A 23,476-nucleotide genomic window follows, 5' to 3' on the forward strand; every position below is an offset into this window, starting at 1 on the left:
TGGCTGCCATCTTTGACTTATGTTTATGCTCTACAATGTGTAACACACTGCACTCCAGTTCCCTGGCACCTAAGGCTCATGTTGCCACCTTGTGCTACATGTTGTGGCAAGATGGTGATGTTAGCTGAACTGTTCAGCTAATGGTATCCAACCAACAGTACCCCAGTAGAAGTGGCCAGCCCTGACAAGACAGCTCCCAGGACTCCCAGAAACTTTCAAGAAAATTTGTATTTTTTTCCCTTTTCGGTTTATTTTTCTGGGATTAAGAAGGTGATACAGAACCTAACCCCTTATTTCTATATGATCCTTTTGGACTATAAGGTTCATTATTTGACTAATTTCTATGGAACACAACCATGAAGAGTAGCATTTTCAAATTTGGATCAAAATTTTAGATCATATTCCTTTTTACTTGGTTATCAAAGTATTCTAATGTTTTTTGAGCAATGCAAATTTTAATCAAGATTATTTTGGGCCTCTGTCAAAGTCAAGATTTTTTGGGGCCTCTGTCAAAGGCAATTTGTATGCAAAAACATATTTCAAGTAGAACTCCTTTATCTGAGTATTCATTTGTGAATTTTTCCAAGCAACAAAACAAAACTGCGAACAAATATGTCTCTTTATTGGTAATATATGATCATCACTTTCAAATCTGTGAATATACCTATACCAAAGCTGAAGCAGGCAGTGAAGAATGCTTGGGCTTCTCCTTTTTCAAAAACACCTTTATGCAGCCATTAAAGTCTGCAGAGACCAGAACATATCTGAAATAGAGAAATAGAGAAGTTTTCATCATGTAGACATAAATTTACTGGTACCCTGGCCAACACAGCTCAATGAAAGAAGGCTTATTCACTGCCCTCCTACATTGTAAAGGCAGTTGGCGCTGTGCACCAAATGGCAGTCTGTCTGAACTTCAGTATATGCCAAACAGGGAAAAGGTAGCTGTTACTGTGCAATAAACAGCAGTGTCTGAATTTAGTGGCATTAAATACTTTTGCATTTTTAAGAAAGTGGTCTAAAAAATCCTGCATCCAATGCACTAAAGGTAAAGAAATTACACACACACACACACACACAATGCATAACTTTTTTGTGTGGAAACAGCTGAATATCAGCCTCTTCATTATACCCATAATCTAAAATTATAAATGGCCAATTCTGGCAGTATGTGGTATCTTGACCTTAACACAGCACCTCTTATTTAAGGCATCAAGCATCACAATCAATATCCTGTCCTTGAAGTACCCAACTATATTTGATTTTACAGTGGCCCTACATCCTACATGTGATTGCCCAAGGGGTTTCAGGTCTAACATGGCATTTTTCTTACTTATTAAATATATCTTTTTATTGTAACCTGGTTAAAATGTTAGTCCAACGTGCAAAAAATCCCAGCCAACAAGTGACCTAAATTTGCAAAGATTTCTGCAATGTGTGGCAATATCATCCATCTCACACAGCCATACACCTCATTGATCTCAGTCTACAGAGGACGTAGTTGCTGGCTTGCCTGTTCACGACAGGAACAGAGATTTTGTTCAGAAACCAGTGTGTTTTTTGTTCGGAAAATATGTTTGGGAACTGATTGGTTCGAGCTGAGTCATTCGACAATGGAGGTTCCACTACATATCTTTAAGATAAAAGATATGTGACAATTTCATATCCTGCTAAAGAAAGGTGAGAAGTAAAAAAAAAGGACCATGTGACTATTCTAACATTATATATATATAAAAAGGTGGTGGGAGGGAGCAGTTTTTAATGTCACCTTGTATCATAGGTATTATACCCTTTTTAGTTCCCATTTCTGATATACACTAATAAATGAATACATGTATTTTCAATCCACATGTCTCAGTGTCTCAAGGTATCATTCAAAATTTATGTGATTTTAACAACACATTAAAGAGTTTGCTAGAAAGCCAGTAAGCTGGTAATGATGAAGTGCCCTACTTGGTATTAAGTCAAAATTTTGGCATGATGTCTGGGATTAAGGTGTCTGATATACCTGAAAAACTTATAAATCAGGTTTGTAATGTATTCAAATATTCCATATTTACCCTTTATTATTGGTGCCACTATCTTTATTTTGAGATTGCTGCTGCTGCTGCTGCTGGTGCTGTTGCTGTTCCTCTTGGTGCTGTGTGGCCTTGTTGAGAATCTCCTGCTGTTGTTCAATAAAGCTGAACACCAGCTCAGGATGGGGAGCAAACACAGCACAGGTTACAACTGCACTATGAGCTGTTAAAGGGAATGACATTTTTTGCATGATGAACAAATTAATTCTGAATTAGGAACAATGATACATCTAGTAAATGCCTCTAAAAATAAGACTTAAGAAAACATATTTGCCTGACATTGTGTGGGTGTATAATCAGCAAGATAGTACCTACTATTTTTGTTTAATAAGAGAAGATAAACAAATAATTATGCTGTGCTATGGAAGAAAAGATGAAAAATCGAGTCTTACAGAATATGATGTAATGCCAATCAGCTTAGTGTGTGTGTGTGTGTGTGTGTGTGCGAGAGAGAGAGAGAGAGAGAGAGAGAGGAAATAGGTTGCTCTCTCTCTCTCTCTCTCTCTCTCTCTCTCTCTCTCTCTCTCTCTCTCACACATACACACACTCTCTCTCTCTCTCTCTCTCTCTCTCTCTCTCTCTCTCTCTCTCTGCTGCAAAACTGTAGTCCGGCACTTTCCATATTTCCGCTCACTGGGCAGGAAATGGAGTGTTTTCACTAAAAAACGGCCTATGGCCTGAGAGAGAAAGAGGGAGATAAGAGAGGTCAAAAATAATGAGAAAGAAACAACATACACATATGTGTGTGGAGCTCCTCCTTCCTCGAGTTGCCAAGCAGCCAGCCAGCACACTATCTCACCACTACCCCAGGGGCGACAGAATCGTGTATGTGCACGTGTGTACATGAACACAATCCAGGCAAAGACCCATTTTCCGTAACCCTCCCCTGCATGAATAAAGATGGAGAGAGGAGACCGCAGGGAGGAGGCAGGAAGGTAGAAAGAGAACAGAGACAGTGGGATGGGTGTGAGGGGGAGGCAGGGAGAGGAGGCCGCAGCTCCCGTGCGACCCCATGTCCCAGAGCCGAAGTGGTGGTGAGAATGCACTAGCCAGCCACTTGGCAACTTGAGGGAAGAGGAACTCCACACACATACACATATATCATTTCTTTCTCATTGTTTTTGTTATTTTTTGTTAGAGTTGATTGTTACTGTGAAGTACAAATGCGTGTGTACATTCTTACACAATAATAATATTGAAAGTCAAATGAGACACCATACCATATACGACCTACATTCTGAAAACTATCGTACAATATCTGGGAAGAAATAACACATATGATGGCTAAAGTGAGTCAGGACGCAGGAGACGCGTCCTTAGATATGGTACGGGGCACGCAAGGATGCAGTATACGCATCCTCGTGTTGAAGGGGTTAACCCCTTTATTACCGAAATCGATAAGGTTTACTCTAGTAAACCTAAAAAACTTTGGGCACGGAACAGCAAATCGTTAGGTTTACGGGGTAAACCTGATTATTATTTGAAGTTATAGGAGGGTAGGAGGGTTGGTTTGGGCATTATCTGAGATACATGTTACTGTGAGAACTGGCAACCTTGACTCTGATGTCACTTCTTTTGAAATGGCCATGCCCAAGCCATGTAAAAGTTTATGTCAGGCCATGATTGAAGTCAACTGGGTATTTTGGATATGATTTAATTATTCCTCATGTTTTGGGCATAAATATATACAGGCCTACATGATAAAAATAAGTAGAAAACAATAGTTTCATTAGGCATATTATCACAATGCACACCACCCACAACCACCTCAAGGCCACTGGCCTCCCCTCAGTCTATGTGTGTGAGGTTGCCGCGTGGCATCACGGCATGTTTTTGTTATCATAATGGCTTCGTCAGATTCACAGCTTGCTAGAGAACTGGAAGGGTCTGATGACGATGAAACTCAGTCAGACATATCATTGAATGAGTCAGACGATGACTATATCCCAGAAAATGACAGTGATACCTACAGTACGAGTAGTGAGAGCGAAATTACTGACTCAGATTCTAGTCTAGTAGCCTCGCCATTGTTGCCACGTGACGTGACCTGCCTTCACTGTCTTGTCAGATCCGTCTGCTGACCAAAGGCCATTTCCACTACCTTACACTTCACCTGGATTTTCCTGATATATATCCTGAATATATCTCACAAGGAGAAACCTATAGTGCTATGAACTGTTTTCAGTTTTTCATTACCAATGATGTCATTGGCTCTGTTTGTGGACAAATGACCGAGCCCAGAAGTACTTCAGGGAAAATCCATCAAAAAACCCTCACAAATTCATGGAACTGAAGTGGCGTAATGTTACCCTGGCTGATATGAATGTGTTTATTTCCCAACAAATGTTGATGGGGATCAATAAAGTATAATATAATATGAAAAATAGCTTCATTATGATCAATTATATACAATCGTCCCTCATCATATCACGGTTCACTTTTCGTGGTCTCACTGTATTGCGGATTTTTAAATTGTATATATCTAATTTTGTATCGTGAATTTTTCGCTATATCGTGGGATTTTGTGGTATAGGGTGAGGTGGACATAACCCGTACTAGTGGGAAAATATTCATTAAAAATCTGTATTTCCCCTAACAGGCAAAATAAAGTGCATAATACTCCTCAGGAAATGGGCTTCCTCTATGAGTATATGTTGAGCTTCTGAGGAGAATATTTTTTCTCCATAGGAAATTTAAAAAAAAATTTCAATTGCTGTACAACTTGTGACCAGGGCGTCACGGCTTGTACACGAAGTGTTCATGGCCCATACAATTTTATAAATAAATTTCTTAAAAATCTGGCTTTGCACCAAGACTCAAACCCAAATGCCTAACTAATCCTTACGCTGTGGGCTTCCTTTGAAGTATCACTTTAGATTGTTTGGACTTCCACTTCTGCAAGTGATGACAGTGTTTTAACTCGTGATTTTTAGGTGGTTTTCTATGCTCGTCAAATGTAACCAGGCTTTACAATAACATTTTGCGTCCACAAGCTGTATGACTCGTGAACTACCCACGTTTGTTTATGGGATTCTCATGAACACAAAAACTCGGCACAACAATATATTTCCATGCAAATATCTTTTCAATATGATCATATTTGCCATGGAAACCTTCACCAGCAAAGTCAAGACATATTCACAATCACCATACACTATACTATGAGGCGAGAAAATTGCATCAGACAACTCGTTATGTCCACCTCACACTAGAGGTATTTTTATATATTTATTATTTTAATTATTTTTGTGGAAAAAAAGCATTTTCTAGCCTAAAAAATTGAAAACAATATATATATATATATATATATATATATATATATATATATATATATATATATATATATATATATATATATATATATATATATATATGTATATATATATATATATATATATATATATATATATATATATATATATATATATATATATATATATATATATATAAAATTTAATTAGAAAATATTAAAAAAGATATTATATCGAAATGAAATACGTAGCGTACAGCAGATGAGTAGACAAAGACTCGCACGTATGAAAAACACAGCTACGGCCGCTTCTGCTTGAGCTAGTTTGCCCACGTGAGATCATACACAGCACACTATTGGCTGATTGATGGGAGGCGACCAGCCAGAGCACTGCGTTCTGTATCCTGAGTGCTGATTGGCTCAGTGACCGTAGCGTTTTTTGGTTCGTGAGTGGTTAGCTTGGAGACAAAGGGAGAGTGTGTTACAGCTTGCTACCGTTAAATGCTATGAGAACTTGGCAGTGAGGACCCAGACAGGATGAGGCAGTGGCCACACTTGGACAAGACTTAAGTTAAGTCCAAAACCTGCTCAACATGATTACTCTAAGCTTATCTAGTTTCATGGAACTCTTTGCGGTACCGAAATAAACACGCAGTTAGCTACTGAACTGATCAGCTGATACACTCTTCTTCTTCTTCTTGTGACCACAATTTACTGACCTCATGAAAAATTAACCAACACACTGGTGACTGAATTTCTGACTGGAATTTCGATGAGTTTCCCGTGAAATGCAGCCAACTTTGAATCTCTCTCGAGAAACTAGTGGTTGGGTGACTATGTTCACACGGGCTAGGGTGCAATTCACAGAGATGCGTGCTTACATAAATAATGTATATAAAATATAATATATAAAATATATTATATAAATAATAAAATAAATATAGGGTCACTACTTCGCGGATTTTTGCCTATCGTGAGCGGTTCTGAAACCTAACCCCCGCGATAGACAAGGGACCACTGTAACCCCCCATGCACATGTGTGAACTTGCGGGAATCTGGTCTGACGGAGGGTGAGCAGGAGTGCTTGGGGCGAGTCGTGCAGTAATGAAGGGGTTAAGGGTTAAGAAGAAAATTGAGATACCAACCAATCAAAATCTAATTTAAATCTGAAGACATCTCCATATACCCAACCTGAAAGGGTCAAACTGAAGGAACTTTTACTTTCAAAAGTTTCAAAAGAGCATGAAATACCATAACAAGAGGAACACCATTGTTAGTGGTTATAAGAAAGAACCGTTTCCTCACATTGCAACAAAATTGCCAGAAGGGCCAGTAGAAAGGGAAATTTTGCATCTGCAGAGAACTTAGATAACATTATCTTGTCAAGATTACAGTGCAGATGTGCCTTGGTGTCAATAATGTTTGGCTTGTTACAAGGGATGATTAAGATTTAGTCAGAAAGTTGGGAAGTGATACATACATACTGGAGAACATCATTCTTAATAAATCTGATGAACTTTCAAATAGAAAATCCAAATAGCACCACATGCATCACAGTTCCTAACTCAAGATGTTCATGTAGTAACTATTCACACTATTTAAAATGAATTATTCATCTTTTTAATGTAGCATTTGTAAAAGTTATAAATACCTTTTACTCCTTCCCAAAATTCATTTCTGTCTCTTCTGGCTGATGAGAACTTTGAATAGTCATGATGAGTCTTCCAGATGTATATACATTGATTCTCACTTCCAGCAACAATGAATTTTCCATCATGGCTGAAAAAGATATTTTAATTATACAAGACTTGTTTCATAAAGAAAACTTTTACCTGTTTGACTAATACACTCACTAAATGCATATATTCAATTAAGGAATTAAAGGAATCTGTTCAACCTAGCATGGAAAACCATACATATCCAAAATAAACTACTGATCACATCAAACACATGGAGAGATATGTTATACAAATAAAATAAGTTTTCTCTCTAGCTATCTCATATTATCAATCATATATTTTTTTTAAGAATAAGCCACTATAGCATCAGGTATCTATCTCTTTTCTGACTTTCATATAGAATACAATTTCTAAGACAATGGGAATATGGGTCTTTCTCCACATTGTAGTCATAACAAAAAACTATGTGATGTAGCTTATACAATTCACGAAGCTGAGATTGGACACTGGATCTTCAACACCTATTTTCTTATCTAAAATACTTGTCAAAGTGGTCATCAGACATATTACAACTTCCCTTTCCCTCTGCAAAATACCAGGTCTCTGAGGAGGGTAACAACAATGCTGTTGGACAAAAACTTAAAATTCACCAACATTCTGAACTGGGGAAACTCTTTATGCCTCATTCCTCATACTGGAAAGTGGTGCTGATGAGGCACTTGTTTGAGGAGGAAGGTCTAGGGGAAACCTTAATTATAATGTCCATGGTACAAGATAAATTCAGAACCTTTCATCGGATCAATGACAACCCCAGCTGGTGGGAAATGTCAGAAGGCTACTTATGAATACAAAAGGATTTTCTGAGATAAGGAGTTTAGCAAAGAAAATATTCACTACTGTCTGTCACAGTTATCTTTCCTATCTCAAAGAAATAGATATAGGTGCCTTAATAAAATGCAGCTAAATATTTGTAAAGTTATAAATGTTGATAAGTGTATGATGCTGGTGAGGCAAAGTGTGAATGAGGACTTATTTTTCTAATTAACTGATTGAAGTGTATGCTTTATTTACTGAGACATCAGTTTCCAGAAAAAAGAAAAAAAAACAGTTGTTCTGTGTTCCATGGAGAACATGCCATATGCCCTGAACATGGTCGATACACTTGTCATTGCCAAGAGCTGGCTATGGATTGTCCAGGTTGCCTATCATGACCCTGTTATTATCATACAAAAAAAGTTTCTTTTTTAAATCTAAAATACAGAGGGCTGATAATTTCTGCCTTCTACAGAAACTAAAGCTATGCAACTTTACTTGGTAATTCAAATATATATATATATATATATATATATATATATATATATATATATATATATATATATATATATATATATATATATATATATATATATATACACACACACACACACAGTCGTCCCTCAAATAGTACGGGGGATAGGGACCCAGGACCCCCGTACTATTTGAAAATCCGTATAAAATTACTGCCCCCCCCCCCTAGAAACACTACGGAATCCGGGTCCTACCTGACTCAGCTGTTACCCACGGTTATGCATTTTCTGTTGCAGTCACAGTGCAGTGTTACCACGCTGGGGGGGCCGAGGGCTCCCCGTTAGAGGTCAGGTTATTTAAAGTTCGGTTAGAGTAGATATGCGTCCCTTAACTATATAATATGGAGGCGTAATGTCATATTTGGGAGGCGCGGAGTTTCGTTTCGTTTCGTATCTTATTTAAAGTATGATTTAGAGAGCAATAATAGAAATTGTGGTTGAGAGTAAGAGAGAGTGTGAGTGTATGACATCGCTGGCTCGCTGACAATGTGGAAGGCAGCGTTGCCAGGATGGCTCACTTGTCCAGCTTGGTAACACTACAGCAGAAAATGCAAAACTGGCAACTTTGGCCGGCGAATAGAAACTGAGCCAGGCGGGAAACCCGGATTCCGTAGGAGTGCCCACTCCTGCAAACCAATTTCTTGTTTAAGGTAAGAAAATTACTATTTATGTGTTTATAATAGGTTAATTTATGAACAAACAGAAAAGGATGGGCTTTATCTCCACTCTTACAGCTCTCTTGGAGCACTTGCAGTTACTGCGGCAAGAATTTCTCTTACACTATGATAGATACAGCGAACACTATTCTCATTCACGTGGTATGCTCTCCCTACCACAAAGTAACTCATCCCGAAATGTAACTTCTCCTAAATCTGAATTCTTCTGCAAGGTGCACACTTTCTCGAACGCTTTGGGGTGCTTTCAGCAGATGTTTTGGTAGAAAAGTGTTGCCACTCACACCATGGCTACTTGGTGCGACGAGCGGGAAATTTAAAAATCATAAAAAAAATTAATCCATGATAATCCGTATAAAACCGAAACCGTACTATTGGAAACTGTACTATTTGAGGGACGACTGTGTGTGTGTGTATATATATATATATATATATATATATATATATATATATATATATATATATATATATATATATATATATAATGGAGCCGCTTATAACAGATTTCGGATATAATGGACAAGGTCAGATGGTCAGAAATCCACGGGGACCGACCGAGAATAGTTTTTGAACCACTCGCTCCTGGTAACTACAACAGTGTCTGCTAGCCACTTCGCCCTCCTCCCTTTATCTGCTGCCCCATCCTTCGGTTACCGCGGTCTTTCCAGTCCACCTGATGAAATATTTTCCTCCTCGTGGTTTCCATTCAAATGAAGAACTTGTTCATATCATAAGAAAGTTTTATGCATCAATCCAGGACGTAAATTTAATGGAAAATAGCCAAGTGTTTGTGAGTGTCGGTACTGGCACAGCTTAAAGGGGGTCAAGGGGGGCTAAGCCCCCCAGTTTGGTAGGTTAAGTTATGATTGGTTAGTTTAAATTTATTTGGCACTCGGTGTGGGGCGCGGATATAAGCAGCACGGGACGGGACATGACGTTATATCAAGGGCTTAGTGTGTGTGTGTGTGTGTGTGTGTGTGTGTGTGTGTGTGTGTGTGTGTGTGTATATATATATATATATATATATATATATATATATATATATATATATATATATATATATATATATATATATATATATATATATATATATATGTGTGTGTGTGTGTGTGTGTGTGTGTATATATATATATATATATATATATATATATATATATATATATATATATATATATATATATATATATATATATATATATATATATATATATATATATATATATATATATATATATATATATATATATATATATATATATATATATATATATATATATATATATTTTTTTTTTTGATGTGTTTGTAAATCTTAAAAATGGAAACAGTTGGGTCAGATTATTTTCTGACCTCTGTCTTTCCAGCTACTTTAATGTCAGCACAAAATGTAAGGATATAGAGAAATGATGAGCAAGTTTTTAGGCAATGGTGGCAGTATTTTCCCTTATGTTCATGCATGCTTAAATTTGCACAACATTGTCATGGTAGTTGGTGACACACTCCTACCCAAAGCAGGATGCAGGAGTCAAGTAGGTCATGTCACCAATTTTTACAAGTGTTCTATGAGAAATGGGCAAAGGGAAGACCCATTCCCCAAATCTAAATTCCTACAACTTATGTATGATATATTATGAAAAAATGCAATTAACCCTTAAACGACTGGTATTGTTTTCAACAAATGGTCCCTGGGTGAAATCCAAATTGCAATACGTCATGTACAATGCAGACTCAATACTCGAACGTCTTGGAAGTCGAACTTTTCGATACTCGAACGCAAAAGTTTGACTTGGTACTCGAAAAAATATCTGGTACTAACATAAAAAGAAGAAAAAAAGGCATGATTCCAAATTCATGATAATCTTGTGCCACCCATAGGTACTGTTTGTGGCACCCAGTTTGAGAACCTCTGCCCTATACGTAGCCTTCTTACCCTGCATTGTTGTCATGGAAGCACTTGCTGAGCTAGAGTGCAGTACAGATAGTGAAATAACATCGTTACTCTCTAAGTCACTCTCACTACTACTGTCACTGCCTACAATGTTTTCATCACTGTTATCTTTGTACTCAGAATAATCTTCACTCTCTATCCTGTCCTCTCCTCCTGATTTGTCACTGTGTTTCCTTGTGTTTTCTTATCTTAGGGTTTCATGGCTGCTCAGTGAGGACTATTGATCTTATTTCAAATCCACGTGGGTCAGACATGCTGGCAGACAACTTGGCAAGTCACAAAGCCCACAAAATTTGATCTAAACATTCAAACTGGTGGTGCGAAAGAATTTAATTATATAAACGATGCCCGTCTGTGCGGACTGAAACGTGTTTGATTAAATAAACAATGGTTGGCGTTTAAGGGTTAAATACAGTCTGATTCAAATCTTTGGGAAAACAAAGAAAATGAAGAATAATCTAGATACGATTCAAACTCACCTGAAACCAGCTCTAATTTGACTAGACATATTGGAGTACCCTTTATACTTGCAGGACAAGTTGAGGTCCCTCAGATCATATAAACGTATTCTGCTGTCATTACTTGTAATCAGAATCTGAAATATAAGATGGAATAGCATATCTGAGTGATACCAAAGTGTGAATACTTGCAACAATTCAAACTCATGTTATATTTATATATTTCAATATTCTAAGGGGACCTAAAAAAAAAAAAAAAAAAAAAAAAAAGGAGAAGTGTTTTGATACTCCCCTCTTGAAAGAGTTCTAGTTGCAAGCAGGAGGAAATATAGACAAAGGAAGGCTGTTCCTGAGTTTACCAGGGGGCAGAATTAAGGAATGAAGATGCTGGTTAACTTTTGCATAAGGGATAGCATAGAGATAAGCAACACTAGAAACTACTGTGCAGCAGTGGTATGGGAGGAGGGGAGGCATGCAGTTAGCAAGTTCAGAAGAGCAGTCAGCATGAAAATATCAATAGAATATAGATATAAAGGCAACACTGCAGCAGAATTTAAGAGATAGAAGACTGTCGGTAAGAGGAGGGAAGTTGCTGAGGCTAAGAGACTGATTCCACTCTGTCTAAAAGGGCTGTGTGTTTGGAGCCTCAACAAATGAAATGCGGGGGAAAAGAACTGGTGAAGATGGTACAGAACACCTAACCTTGAAGATCTGATTTAGCAGGAGAGGAGATATGAATTTTTCAGTTAATATTTTGAGTTAAGGATAGACTGAGAATGTTTAGTGTAGAAGAAGGGAACAGATGAGTGTTGTCAAAGGATAGGGGATAAGTGTTTGGATGACTGTGTCCAGTTGATAGGTGGAGGAATTGAGTTTTTGAGGCATTGGAGGAAAACAAGTTCTCCTGACCCAATCAGAAGTTATGTAAAGGCCAGAGTTTAAGCATGATGATGATGCCTTTGCATCATGGATCAGCTTGATGAAAGGATGGTTAAAAGAAAATTGAACTGCAAGTTCCTCCCAATTATGGCTTTCTTTTGGAAGAAATAGAACTAGGTGAGTAATGTTTTCATCAGTAATACTTTTACAGGAAGCTTTAAAGCTATTTGGATGAAGTATTATAGAATTCTACCTCACAGCTTTTTAAGAGGTACTGTTCTTTCATTTGGTACAGATAGAAAAGCTACCCTTCACCTAAGATCTGCTTTAAAAGTAGCCCTTTAGAATAATGGCGGTCATGATTGTAACATTACTTTCATATAATCATTTATGCAATAAACGTGATATATTACATGCCCTGAGTCATTGGGGATAGCATGGCTAAGAGCCCATTCACTGACTGTAAACACAGAAAGATTACAAACTAAGCAAGTGGAATAAACATTAATGAGCAATGTAGCAAACTATACCTTATCCTCTCCAGGCAGAGGTTCTATTCCAGTTATCTTTTGTCCTCTGGCATTTTTGCCTCTGGTAGATCTTACATAAATCTGTGTGTAATATTTGAGTTGATCCGTCTCATAGAATATACATCGACCATCATATGTTCCAACAACTGTGTATTTTCCATTCTGAAATGAGAAACAAGATTACATACAGTAAACAGAAAAAAATAGATAAATAAACCACTGCTCAGTACTTACACAAACATTACAATGGCAGAATAGCTTTAATTTTGTCTACTAATTAATGAAAATCATTATCAGTAACTCATTTCCATTTGGTCTCCATGAACATGAATAACTAAATAATAAAATTATATTAACAAAATTAATCCTTGAGGGAAGTGACCAGGGGTCAGTCAGCACACTGACAATCAGGGTTGTTGATTTTTTTTATTAAAAAAAAAAAAAAAAAAAAAAAAAAATCATTTTTTTAATTTTTCTATTTAAATCAATTTTATATCTTTTTATAAATGAAAATAATTAAATGAATGTAAACCTCAATATTCTCTACATTAGTTTCAAACACATATTGGAGTATTCTTGAATCATATATTCCATCATGATCATTATATTCCATCATGATAAGTAACCTGGCTGGACTGTTTGAGCCAGTCCTAAGACTGACCATCCACAGCCAGCCAGCCACTGGCCAGCACCACACCACAACTCTGTGTAGTCTCTTAACAGTCTAACTAGATCATGTCATGTTTTAGACATGTCCTCACTGAAATTGCACAAAGAAAAATGACATCAGCTGCAAATGAACGTATCAGAAAAGGCTGTGGATCCATGTATGTATGTGAAGTGATTCTTTGAAAAATAGGGGTATATGTTTCAAATATTTCCTTTACTGCCACTTCCTATAGTTGGTGATTTTTGTCCCTTTCAATAGCTTTTCTATAATTCATTTGAGTGTTTAGAGTTGCCAAAACTACACACATACTGTCCTCGTGATTGCCCATCAACCGGACTCAAGCGAAACTCTCTTAGAGATCAAGTGAAGCCTGGGGGGGTTAGTCAAGCAAGATTACGGCAATATAAAACAGTTGCCTGCGCCACCAATTGGCTGGGACCAATCAAAAGAGTAAAGATGGGGGCATACACTACAGCTGAATATGACTGCAGTGCTCATCTCTGTAACATTGGCCCTTGAGCCTGTGCTGGGAAGAGCCCATCACCCTGGGACACAGGGTCAGCGTGACATCCAGGTTACCATAGTTTACCTTCCCCAGGTTTCCCCAAGTACCCATTTAGCGACCAGCCTGAAATGGAGGCTGAGCAGCTGGGTGAGCTCCACGCTGACTGCCCAGGTTGGGATTCGAACCCAGGACCGCGGATTCATAGTTAGGCACGCACCACTAGACCATGGAGGAATAAAAAAGAATACCCACGGGGTGAGAAACTTGCTATACGAGGACAGACTTAAGCATCTAATACAGCCAATGTCAACAAGATGAGAAAGCAATGACAACAAGCAAATGAACTGAAGTTGCTAACCCAAGGTTGCCCTTCACACATTCTAAATGTTTTGGCTCATGATTTGGAAATTGGTAACATAGAAGAACATGTGGTTTGCATTGTAAAATACTTTTGAAACTATCACTCTGCCTCAGCAAGATACCGTCTGTCAACGTCTTGTTTTTGTGACTTGACAGACCATGTGTAGCTGACAGAAGATATATATCTGTATCAGCTCAATAAAAAATTGTGAAGTTGACAAGGAAAACATTGATATCAAAGTTAGAGAGTGTTTTCTTTGTTTATTTTCCCATTGTATATTGTTGCCCTGCATGATTTAAATCAATGAAAAAAAAAAAAAAAAAAAAAAAAAATCATAAAATAAATTTTGATTTAAATCAGTAATTTTTTTAGAAATATCATTTGATTTAAATCTTGATTTAAATAAGTGGTTTAAATCAACTTGATTTAAATCAAACAACCCTACAGTGATAATGTCGGAAAGCAATGTTGTCAAGTGTTGTGGTATTATATAAAATCATCATTATCCTATGAAATTTTAAAAAATCATAATTATATTATATAGCCTTGTTAGATTATTAAATCATTCATTAAATTCATTTAGACGTAGTAAAGAGAGAGATAAGTGTTGGGTGGCAGAGTGGAGCGGAGGGATAGACCCATGAGAGCCAACACCAAAATGATTTGGACAAACTGGAACCACTATAGTATTGCAGAGCACCATACAAAGTGTCTGTCAAACTGTTAGGAAAGAATGCAGTCCTGATCCATACACTCCCCCTATCTACCATCTCTACTTTAGTATGATTCTTGTATTCACTATTTCTATTTCGAGCCCTTTCATTTCTTTTTAATTTGTTTTCTTCTTAGCATCCCCTTTTCCTGGGAATGTACATTCCCTTGAAACAAAGTTGTAACAAGAGCTATCCATTAATTTTACTTATGTTATCAAGTCTTCATCTTTATGAATGACACTTTAAATGCAAGGAAAATGCTATCTTAAAATCTACTACAGTCACTATTGTGTGATTGTGACATTTATGTTACCTGACAGAAGTTTGCAGCTGTGATGAGGTTTGGCTGCCCCTCCACTTCATTCCACAGCACCACTCTTTTGTCTGGTATACTCCAAAGTCTTAACTTTCCATCTAGTGCACCAGATATAAAGTAGCGATCATCCTGCGGGAAAGGAAAAAAGTCATCATCTCTGTCACTATCATACCTGCTTCCTGCACCAAGTAATGTGGAGAGCCTGACAGTTCAAAGCTTGAGAAACAAGACAGTGGTTACTAACTGAGGAGGAAAGACTGTCCAGTAAACTTGTTACGACACTAAGAAATCCTTTTACAAAAAGTCGACTGTTCAGCCCAAATGACTGGGTTCAAAATTACATAACTATAGGCTACTAAAAAATGACAAAAAATTTCAAAGGGTTGGATTTGCATCTATTCTTCTCCAGCGAAGAGTATCATATGCATGTATCATGCCATTGGAGCAAAATAGTATTACTAGTTTATACTAAAGGGAGGCACAAATGTCCAATTGTTCATTATATAATAAATCCCTCTGGTAACTATATTATGTAACAATTTCAGAATTTTTAAAGCTATAGAAATTGGAGTAAATATTCAAGACTGATCTGTTATTTTTTGCGCACCAGAGGTGGGCGCGGTACTGAAAAATCAGTAGTGCAGTTGCGGTAGTGCGGTACTTTTTCCGGAGTAGTGCGGTTGCGGTAGTGCGGTCCCATTTTTTTCTTTCCCAGTGCGGTACTGCAGTAGTGGTAGTCACTAGTCAATATAAAAAAAAAAAAATACTTCAGTGCCTATCCTGGCTATCCATTGACTAATAACTTGAGATAAAGTAATATAAAAAATAAAAATAAAAAAGGACTGGGGGAGGCAGAGAGGGAGGTAAGGGAGAAGGAAGGGGGGGACAGGCCAAGGAGAGGAGGACGGGAAGGGGAGGAGGGGGAGGGAAGGGAATGCAACTTTCCAAGGGAGGAGGGAGGGGACAGGGAAGGGGGAGGAGGAGATCAGCGTCATGTGAGAGAGGAGGAAGTGGGGGAGGAAGGAAGGAAGAAAGGAAGGAAGAAAGGAAGGAAGGAAGGAAAGAAGGGTAGTGCAGCTGCAGGGATATGGGGAAGTGAAGGGGAAGGGGAGGAGGGGAGGAAGGGGAGGAATACTCTCCACCGTTTGAGCAAAAACGAAAGATTCCGAATATAGGAAAGTCATAACAGAAAGAGTGAAACATTATTCAAACTGTCCAACATATTAAGACAAAACACATCAACCGCAACTGTTAATAGCAGCTCCCGTGGGAAAGCTGTGTAAGCCCTGGTCTCATGCCTCAGCGAAGAAACCATGTAGAAATTTCAAAAAGGAGATGATAAAAAAAAAAAAAAAAAAAAAAAAAAAAAAAATAATAATAATAATAATAATAATAATAATAATAATAAATTATCATTATTATTATTATAATCAAACCATATTGAGAGAGAGAGAGAGAGAGAGAGAGAGAGAGAGAGAGAGAGAGAGAGAGAGAGAGAGAGAGAGAGAGAGAGAGAGAGAGAGAGAGAGAGAGAGAGTTACAATGAAGTTAAAAAACAGATATAATATGTACTATGGTCTATGTTAATGTTATGCATCAAAGAAAAATTTGTACGAGACATGAGATTGAGCGGCAATCATGTTAGTGCTTGCTTGTACTGTTGTACACTGCCATGTAGCCTGCAGTCATCGTCAGAGGCAGTCATGGCGTGTCGCCTAGGGTTGAGTGATGAAGATTTACTCAGAGTTATTCATTTAGTATTTAATTTTGAACAATAACTGAAAAGTCGGAATGATTGAATCACTGATTCGGATGACTGATACCGATTGAATGATTGAGTCCGATTCACTGAAAAAAAAAAAAAAAAAAACCCAAAAAAAAAGAGAGAGAGAGAGAGAGAGAGAGAGAGAGAGAGAGAGAGAGAGAGAGAGAGAGAGAGAGAGAGAGAGAGAGAGAGAGAGAGAGAGTTAGAGAGAGAGAGAGAGAGAAGAGAGAGAGAGAGAGAGAGAGAGAGAGAGAGAGAGAGAGAGAGAGAGAGAGAGAGAGAGAGAGAGAGAGAGAGAGAGAGAGAGAGAGAGAGAGAGAGAGAGAGAGAGAGAGAGAGAGAGAGAGAGAGAGAGAGAGAGAGAGAGAGAGAGAGAGAGAGAGAGAGAGAGAGAGAGAGAGAGAGAGAGAGAGAGAGAGAGAGAGAGAGAGAGAGAGAGAGAGAGAGAGAGAGAGAGAGAGAGAGAGAGAGAGAGAGAGAGAGAGAGAGAGAGAGAGAGAGAGAGAGAGAGAGAGAGAGAGAGAGAGAGAGAGAGAGAGAGAGAGAGAGAGAGAGAGAGAGAGAGAGAGAGAGAGAGAGAGAGAGAGAGAGAGAGAGAGAGAGAGAGAGAGAGAGAGAGAGAGAGAGAGAGAGAGAGAGAGAGAGAGAGAGAGAGAGAGAGAGAGAGAGAGAGAGAGAGAGAGAGAGAGAGAGAGAGAGAGAGAGAGAGAGAGAGAGAGAGAGAGAGAGAGAGAGAGAGAGAGAGAGAGAGAGAGAGAGAGAGAGAGAGAGAGAGAGAGAGAGAGAGAGAGAGAGAGAGAGAGAGAGAGAGAGAGAGAGAGAGAGAGAGAGAGAGAGAGAGAGAATCTCACCTTAGGATGAAATGCAATCGCTGTGACAAAATCCATGTGTTGGAATATACACAAACACTCCTTTCTGCTGATGTGCCATAGCCTCACTGTCTTGTCCATTGATGAAGTTAGTAAAAAGTAATTCTGAAAATACATATCTGATTAATTATCTATTAACATACTCATCCTTCTTTTTAACTACATCTCTTCTGGATCCCTAGGGGTCAATGGGTTAGCCCCTTGAGTGCAGATTTCCTACAAGAAGACATCACCAAGCAACAGGAATGGAACAAAAAGTGGCTGCTACAATTCAATGAGGAAAAATGTAAAGTCAAGCACCTTGGGAGGGGAAATCCAGCATACCAATACCACATGGGAAACACTCCACTATCCACCACAGAGGCAGAGAAAGACCTGGGACTATATGCCATCAGGCTACCAGTGAAGGCCAAATCCGTGCCAATCACAGCGGACAGGTTAATAAAACTAGTCAATCAATCAATCAAGTCACATAAAATATCTGTCTCTTCCCTGGGGCTGACGTCATTAGGAAAGTGAGGCATGCCGTGCCCCCACTGATTAACTGATTGAATGATATACTATTATTTGCAGATGACACTGAGCTGATTGCTGAGAACAAAAACTACAGTAAATGTCCGTCGTTACGATGACCGACATTCTGGGACGACCAATTTTCTAGTTTTATGGCAGTGCTGGAATAAATACAACAACAGATGATTTATGACAGTCAGTTCTACAATGGATACAACAAAAATAAATGCTTAAATTGGATCTAGCTTTGGGGTTCTGGTGTAGATTATATTAGATGCATGCATATTTACACAGACCTCTAATATAATTAAACCACTACCAGGATTAAACGTTTGGTCCATTGTTGTAACCTTTCTAGCACTGACCGCTTCATGGATTGGCTAGAGATAATTCAGCACCTCCTGATGCTCCGGTTGTTCCTTTGGTTGGCTCATGGGTGAACACATGGGAACAAGGGACTCCTGCCTTCCCCAATGATACAGCATTTAGGGCTAGGCAGGAGCCCTTAATATTACTACCTAGAATACATCCACTCAGAGGCAATGATACCAGAAGTTATGTTACCATTATTCTGACAGGTGGTAGAGGCAAGTGTGTAAGTGCAGCCAGCCTTGTACCAACTGTTTACAGAAGTCTTGGAACGACTGTTTGGCTTTAATTAATTAATTGATGGCCTCTTGATTTGTTAACAATGTTAATAACATAGGAAATATCTTGGAAAGGTTCAAGGAGGCATATAGCTCTGATAAAAGTGATTGGATGCCTGGATGTGAAGCAGATGGGAAGGAAGGGAGGAGAGGAGAGAGGGATAATGGATGGGAAGAGGGAAAGTGTTAGGAGCAAATCAAGGGGGTAGATGAGGGGAGGGGTTCTAGCACAGGAGCATTATCTTACAATACACAAGACAATGGTAAAATTTTATATCATGATCTATTGCCTGCAAAACAATTTTTTATTAAACACTGCATGCTTCACCACTAGGAATTGCATGAGGTAGTGTGTGGTTGAACTTATGATGTAAATTATATTTAACAAGGCAAAGTTTCATTGTGATGAAACAAGTAACACTTGCCCTCAGAACTTGATGAGCATTGAGGCATAAGTGTCATATGGTTAAGTTATCTTGTACAGTTTGAGAGAAAATTTGTGAACAATGACTTTTAATCACAGCAATGTATATTTTGTGGATATGGTATTTGAGGCTAATGATAGTCCCTTTGAACAACTGATATGATTATCACAACTAGAGGATGTTAGTATTGTTGAGTTGCTGTAGATTTAACAGGAATGTGACAGAAACTAATTGCAGCTAATCACATATCAAAGGTGCCTCATCTATTATTTTCTCTGACTTATTTCAAACACACTATTCGTATGAACTTGGGTAAGCCTTAATTGTGAAGTACAAACTATTTTGACATTACAATTTATTGTCTTAAAGAGAATTCAGAGTAACAATAAATGTTATTGTGCAGCAACACCAGTCCCACACTACTCCCCTTCCTCCCTCTCTTTCCCCAGGAACCGGCCAGTTCAGAAACTCAAAACAGTACACACATTGGCGCATTGGCAGAGGAGGGAACAGACTGAAAAAATAGAATATATGAATAAATATATAAGCTACAATCCAATAGTCCTGAATATCTGATATTCTTGCATGAAGCCAGTCCCCTGCAAACTGGATTGACAGACATATACTGTATTTACTTGAGTTTAACAAATTATGTAAGAAATGAAAGCTAAAGGCAAGTAAACACAAAGTAAAATATGATCTTTCAGAGGGAAAAAAAGACTAGAATGATTTTGCAACCCATTAGAGTAATAACAAAATGTAAAAAGCAGGAAGTGATCAAACTGAACGGACAAAAAATAAAGAAGAAAATTAAATCAAAGACTGAGGTTGAGTCTAGTGTAGACATGGAAGTGAGGTATGAAAGCGAACTTGGCACTGGGGAAAATTAATGGAACACTTTGGGTGAATGATAAAACAAAGGACAGTCAGCATGGAGTTTTGAAATGCACATGTATGCAAATGAGACATGAACATGAAAGAAAATTAGAGAGCCAGGATCCAGGCAGCAGAGTTGAGCTATTTGAGAAGTACTTTTTGGTGTTAATCAGATAGTGATAACAACAAGTGTTAATGAAAGATTTGACATATGAAGTAAGGGAGGATGAACAAATCACACAGTAGAAGCAGTAATATAGATCATCCACAGGTCACAAAGTTATGCAGAGAGAATAAGAGGGAATGAGCTGATAAAGTAAACATGAGTAAGGCAAGGTTGATTTTGTGAGTGCAAGAGGATGATTCCAAGTAAAATGTGAGGACAAAGTGGTAGAGTACAAGGGGTCCTCATTATTCATTTTTACTCTCGTCAGGAACATTTTGCAGAAGTAAGCTAAAAAATTATCCGTTCTGATTGCTCTTCACAACTCTGTCTGATTAGAAATTCTTTTGTAATCCTGCACCATCGCTGATTATCCAGCAAGCCAGTGCTAAATGTCAACACACTGTTTTATTACTAGAAAGGATAGATATAATTGGGAGTAAAAGTGGCAAACATTCTGCTGACATCAGTTGTGTCATGAATGTCCCACCAACATCTGTTCACTTCATTGTGAAGAATACATCAAAGCTGGTGAGGAAGGGCCAACTTTTACCTGAACATTCCAGTAATACTCACACACAAAGAACTGAATGATGAAATTGGAGCGACTGCTGTTAGTTTGTGATAAAGTTCTAGGATTTGAGATGGCTGTAGTCACTAATGAATTAAGTAGCTGCCTCCCGAACCAGATCAACAATTTATTTATTAGTGCTAAAAGTCACAACACAGTACAATAACTGAATAAATAAACTCTAGTGCTTCTGTAACTGATTTCAGGTAAAAATAAGTCCACATGCTAAATCATCACACTTGACCCAGAAATGAATAGTTTGTCTCTATGATAGACTCCTGAGGTCTGCTGCAGTATTAATTTAGTTATGTATTATTCTTATGGGCTATAATTTTTTACTTTATCTTTTTTTGTGTGTGGTCTATATTAGCAAAGAATAGGGATCCCTGAAATTGAAAGGGAATAGAAGAATGGAAGGACTGAAGTATGAAAAGATTTAGTGCAAGGATAGGAGCAAATAAAGACTCTTCTGCCATGGTCAACCTCAAAGGGAGTTCCAAGGCATGGGCATCTGAGAAGATAAATAAGAAACAAATAAAAAAATCCTTACCTTAGACCAGGAGATATCCAGCATGTCTGCGGAATGCCCAGTATAAACACAAAAAGGCTTAGGCATGAACGGTGCACTTCCATCATCTGTGGGGTCGAGGGAGCCTGGGTCTTCTCCGGACTGCCCAGAATGCTGAGACACTAGTGATTCTTGGGAGGGAGTTGGTGATACCTGGAACAAGAAAATTAATTTTAAACCGATGAAAAAATTGCAGCTGTTACATGATGCAGCATAAGGCCATTATTTTAAACTCCACTGGTCAAAAAATAAAAATAAATAAATAAATAAATAAATAAAATAAATAAATAAATAAACTAAAAGTAAAATATCTTTTAGTCAGTGTATTAGGGGCAGAGACCTTGCTGACTTGATCTAATTACTGACTTTTGAAAATAGCCTCCTCCTCCAAAAAATAAATAAAACAATAATATAAAAGCAGTTATATTTGTATACATAAATCATAGGCATAGGCATACATAAATCTAGGTAGAGGGAGAAACTTTTGGTAGGTTATAGACAAAAGACCCAATGCCTGATCTCACAACATTTAAAGGATGAGACCATTTTCTCAAACGTGCTTCTTTTTTCCTGGAGATACAAATACGTAGTACAAACATCATCATCATCATCATCATCATCGTTTAACGTCCATTTATTCCCTATGGTGGGGTTGGGCAGGATATGAGCCTCCTCCACTGTTGCCGGTCCATAGCCATTTCTTCCGTGATGTTCAGCTTCCTCATATCTTCCTCCACCACCTTTCTCCACTTCTTCCTTGGCCTTCCTGGTGGTCTTCGGCCCTCTACCTCAAAGTTCAGTGCACGTCTCAGGATGTGTTCTTCTCCTCTTCTCCTCACATGTCCAAACCACCTTAATCTGGTCTTACTCAGCAACTCCTCCAGGCCCAAACAACAATTGAGCGTGGATATCCATGATTACTGGCTAGAACCAACTGAGGGCAGGGAGATGTCTTCAGCAAGGGTTTCAGGTCACATCTTATCATTCATGGCAATAGTCATCTGCACAGCTGCATGCTACATGGTACTGTATCAAAAAAAGCTCCTAAGTCTTAGTGAGTGCTCATGAAGCCTTGGGAGTGCCCACAAATTTGTAAGAAACCTTGCAATGTTTACTTATCAAACCTCCAAAGCCTTATCAATGTGGTTAAGATTTGTCTTTGTTCCCTCTACATTTTTAACCCTCAAACGACGGTGATCATCTATCAAGGTATGGCTTTTCGCGCCTTGACTTTGAATTCAGACTTCTCGTTATTGTCGCAGATGTTCTGGAGACGTGGCAACTCAATCGCTGGAGAGGCGAGTGATAGTCTCCCAGCATAGAGGTCTCAGTCATGATTTATGGAGCTATGGAGGAAGTGTCTGACAACTAACGTGATGAGCCGGGTGGATCGGGGGGAGCAGGTGGAGCGAGTGCTTCTCCACCACAAATGCCACAATATGACAGCTCTGAGATCTTTGAGGATTCCTCTAGTGGCAGTGAATATGATTTACCCTCTCAGGGGTTGAGCGAAGATGAGTGGGAGGTGAAGGGGGTTACCATATTCGTCCCTCGCTTGGACCCATGCCCCCACAGCCCCACCTCACCCACAACCACCACCACTGCCCAGTCTGTCACATCACCTTTGCCCCCTACTCGGCTGGCCACCCCTTCCCTGACCATCATGCCGACCACG

General features: G+C 38.4%; 1 protein-coding gene across 12 annotated transcripts in view; it reads right to left on the bottom strand.

The window, feature by feature from the left end:
• Positions 1 to 604: 604 nt before the first annotated feature.
• The window catches only part of LOC127009675 (WD repeat-containing protein 44-like), a 58,340-nt gene continuing 35,468 nt past the window's right edge, over positions 605 to 23,476 (bottom strand). For all 12 annotated transcript variants that reach the window (XM_050882974.1, XM_050882972.1, XM_050882981.1 and 9 more), the window contains 8 exons: positions 21,784 to 21,954; positions 18,021 to 18,143; positions 15,402 to 15,533; positions 12,840 to 13,001; positions 11,452 to 11,567; positions 6,980 to 7,107; positions 2,061 to 2,241; positions 605 to 764 (listed from right to left, as the gene is read on the bottom strand). In XM_050882974.1, the coding sequence (XP_050738931.1) occupies positions 665 to 764; positions 2,061 to 2,241; positions 6,980 to 7,107; positions 11,452 to 11,567; positions 12,840 to 13,001; positions 15,402 to 15,533; positions 18,021 to 18,143; positions 21,784 to 21,954 (1,113 nt within the window). In that variant the 3' untranslated portion in view covers positions 605 to 664. The remainder of the gene's footprint in view (positions 765 to 2,060; positions 2,242 to 6,979; positions 7,108 to 11,451; positions 11,568 to 12,839; positions 13,002 to 15,401; positions 15,534 to 18,020; positions 18,144 to 21,783; positions 21,955 to 23,476) is intronic.

Source organism: Eriocheir sinensis, chromosome 41, assembly GCF_024679095.1.
Source record: "Eriocheir sinensis breed Jianghai 21 chromosome 41, ASM2467909v1, whole genome shotgun sequence".
NCBI classification, from domain to species: domain Eukaryota; kingdom Metazoa; phylum Arthropoda; class Malacostraca; order Decapoda; family Varunidae; genus Eriocheir; species Eriocheir sinensis.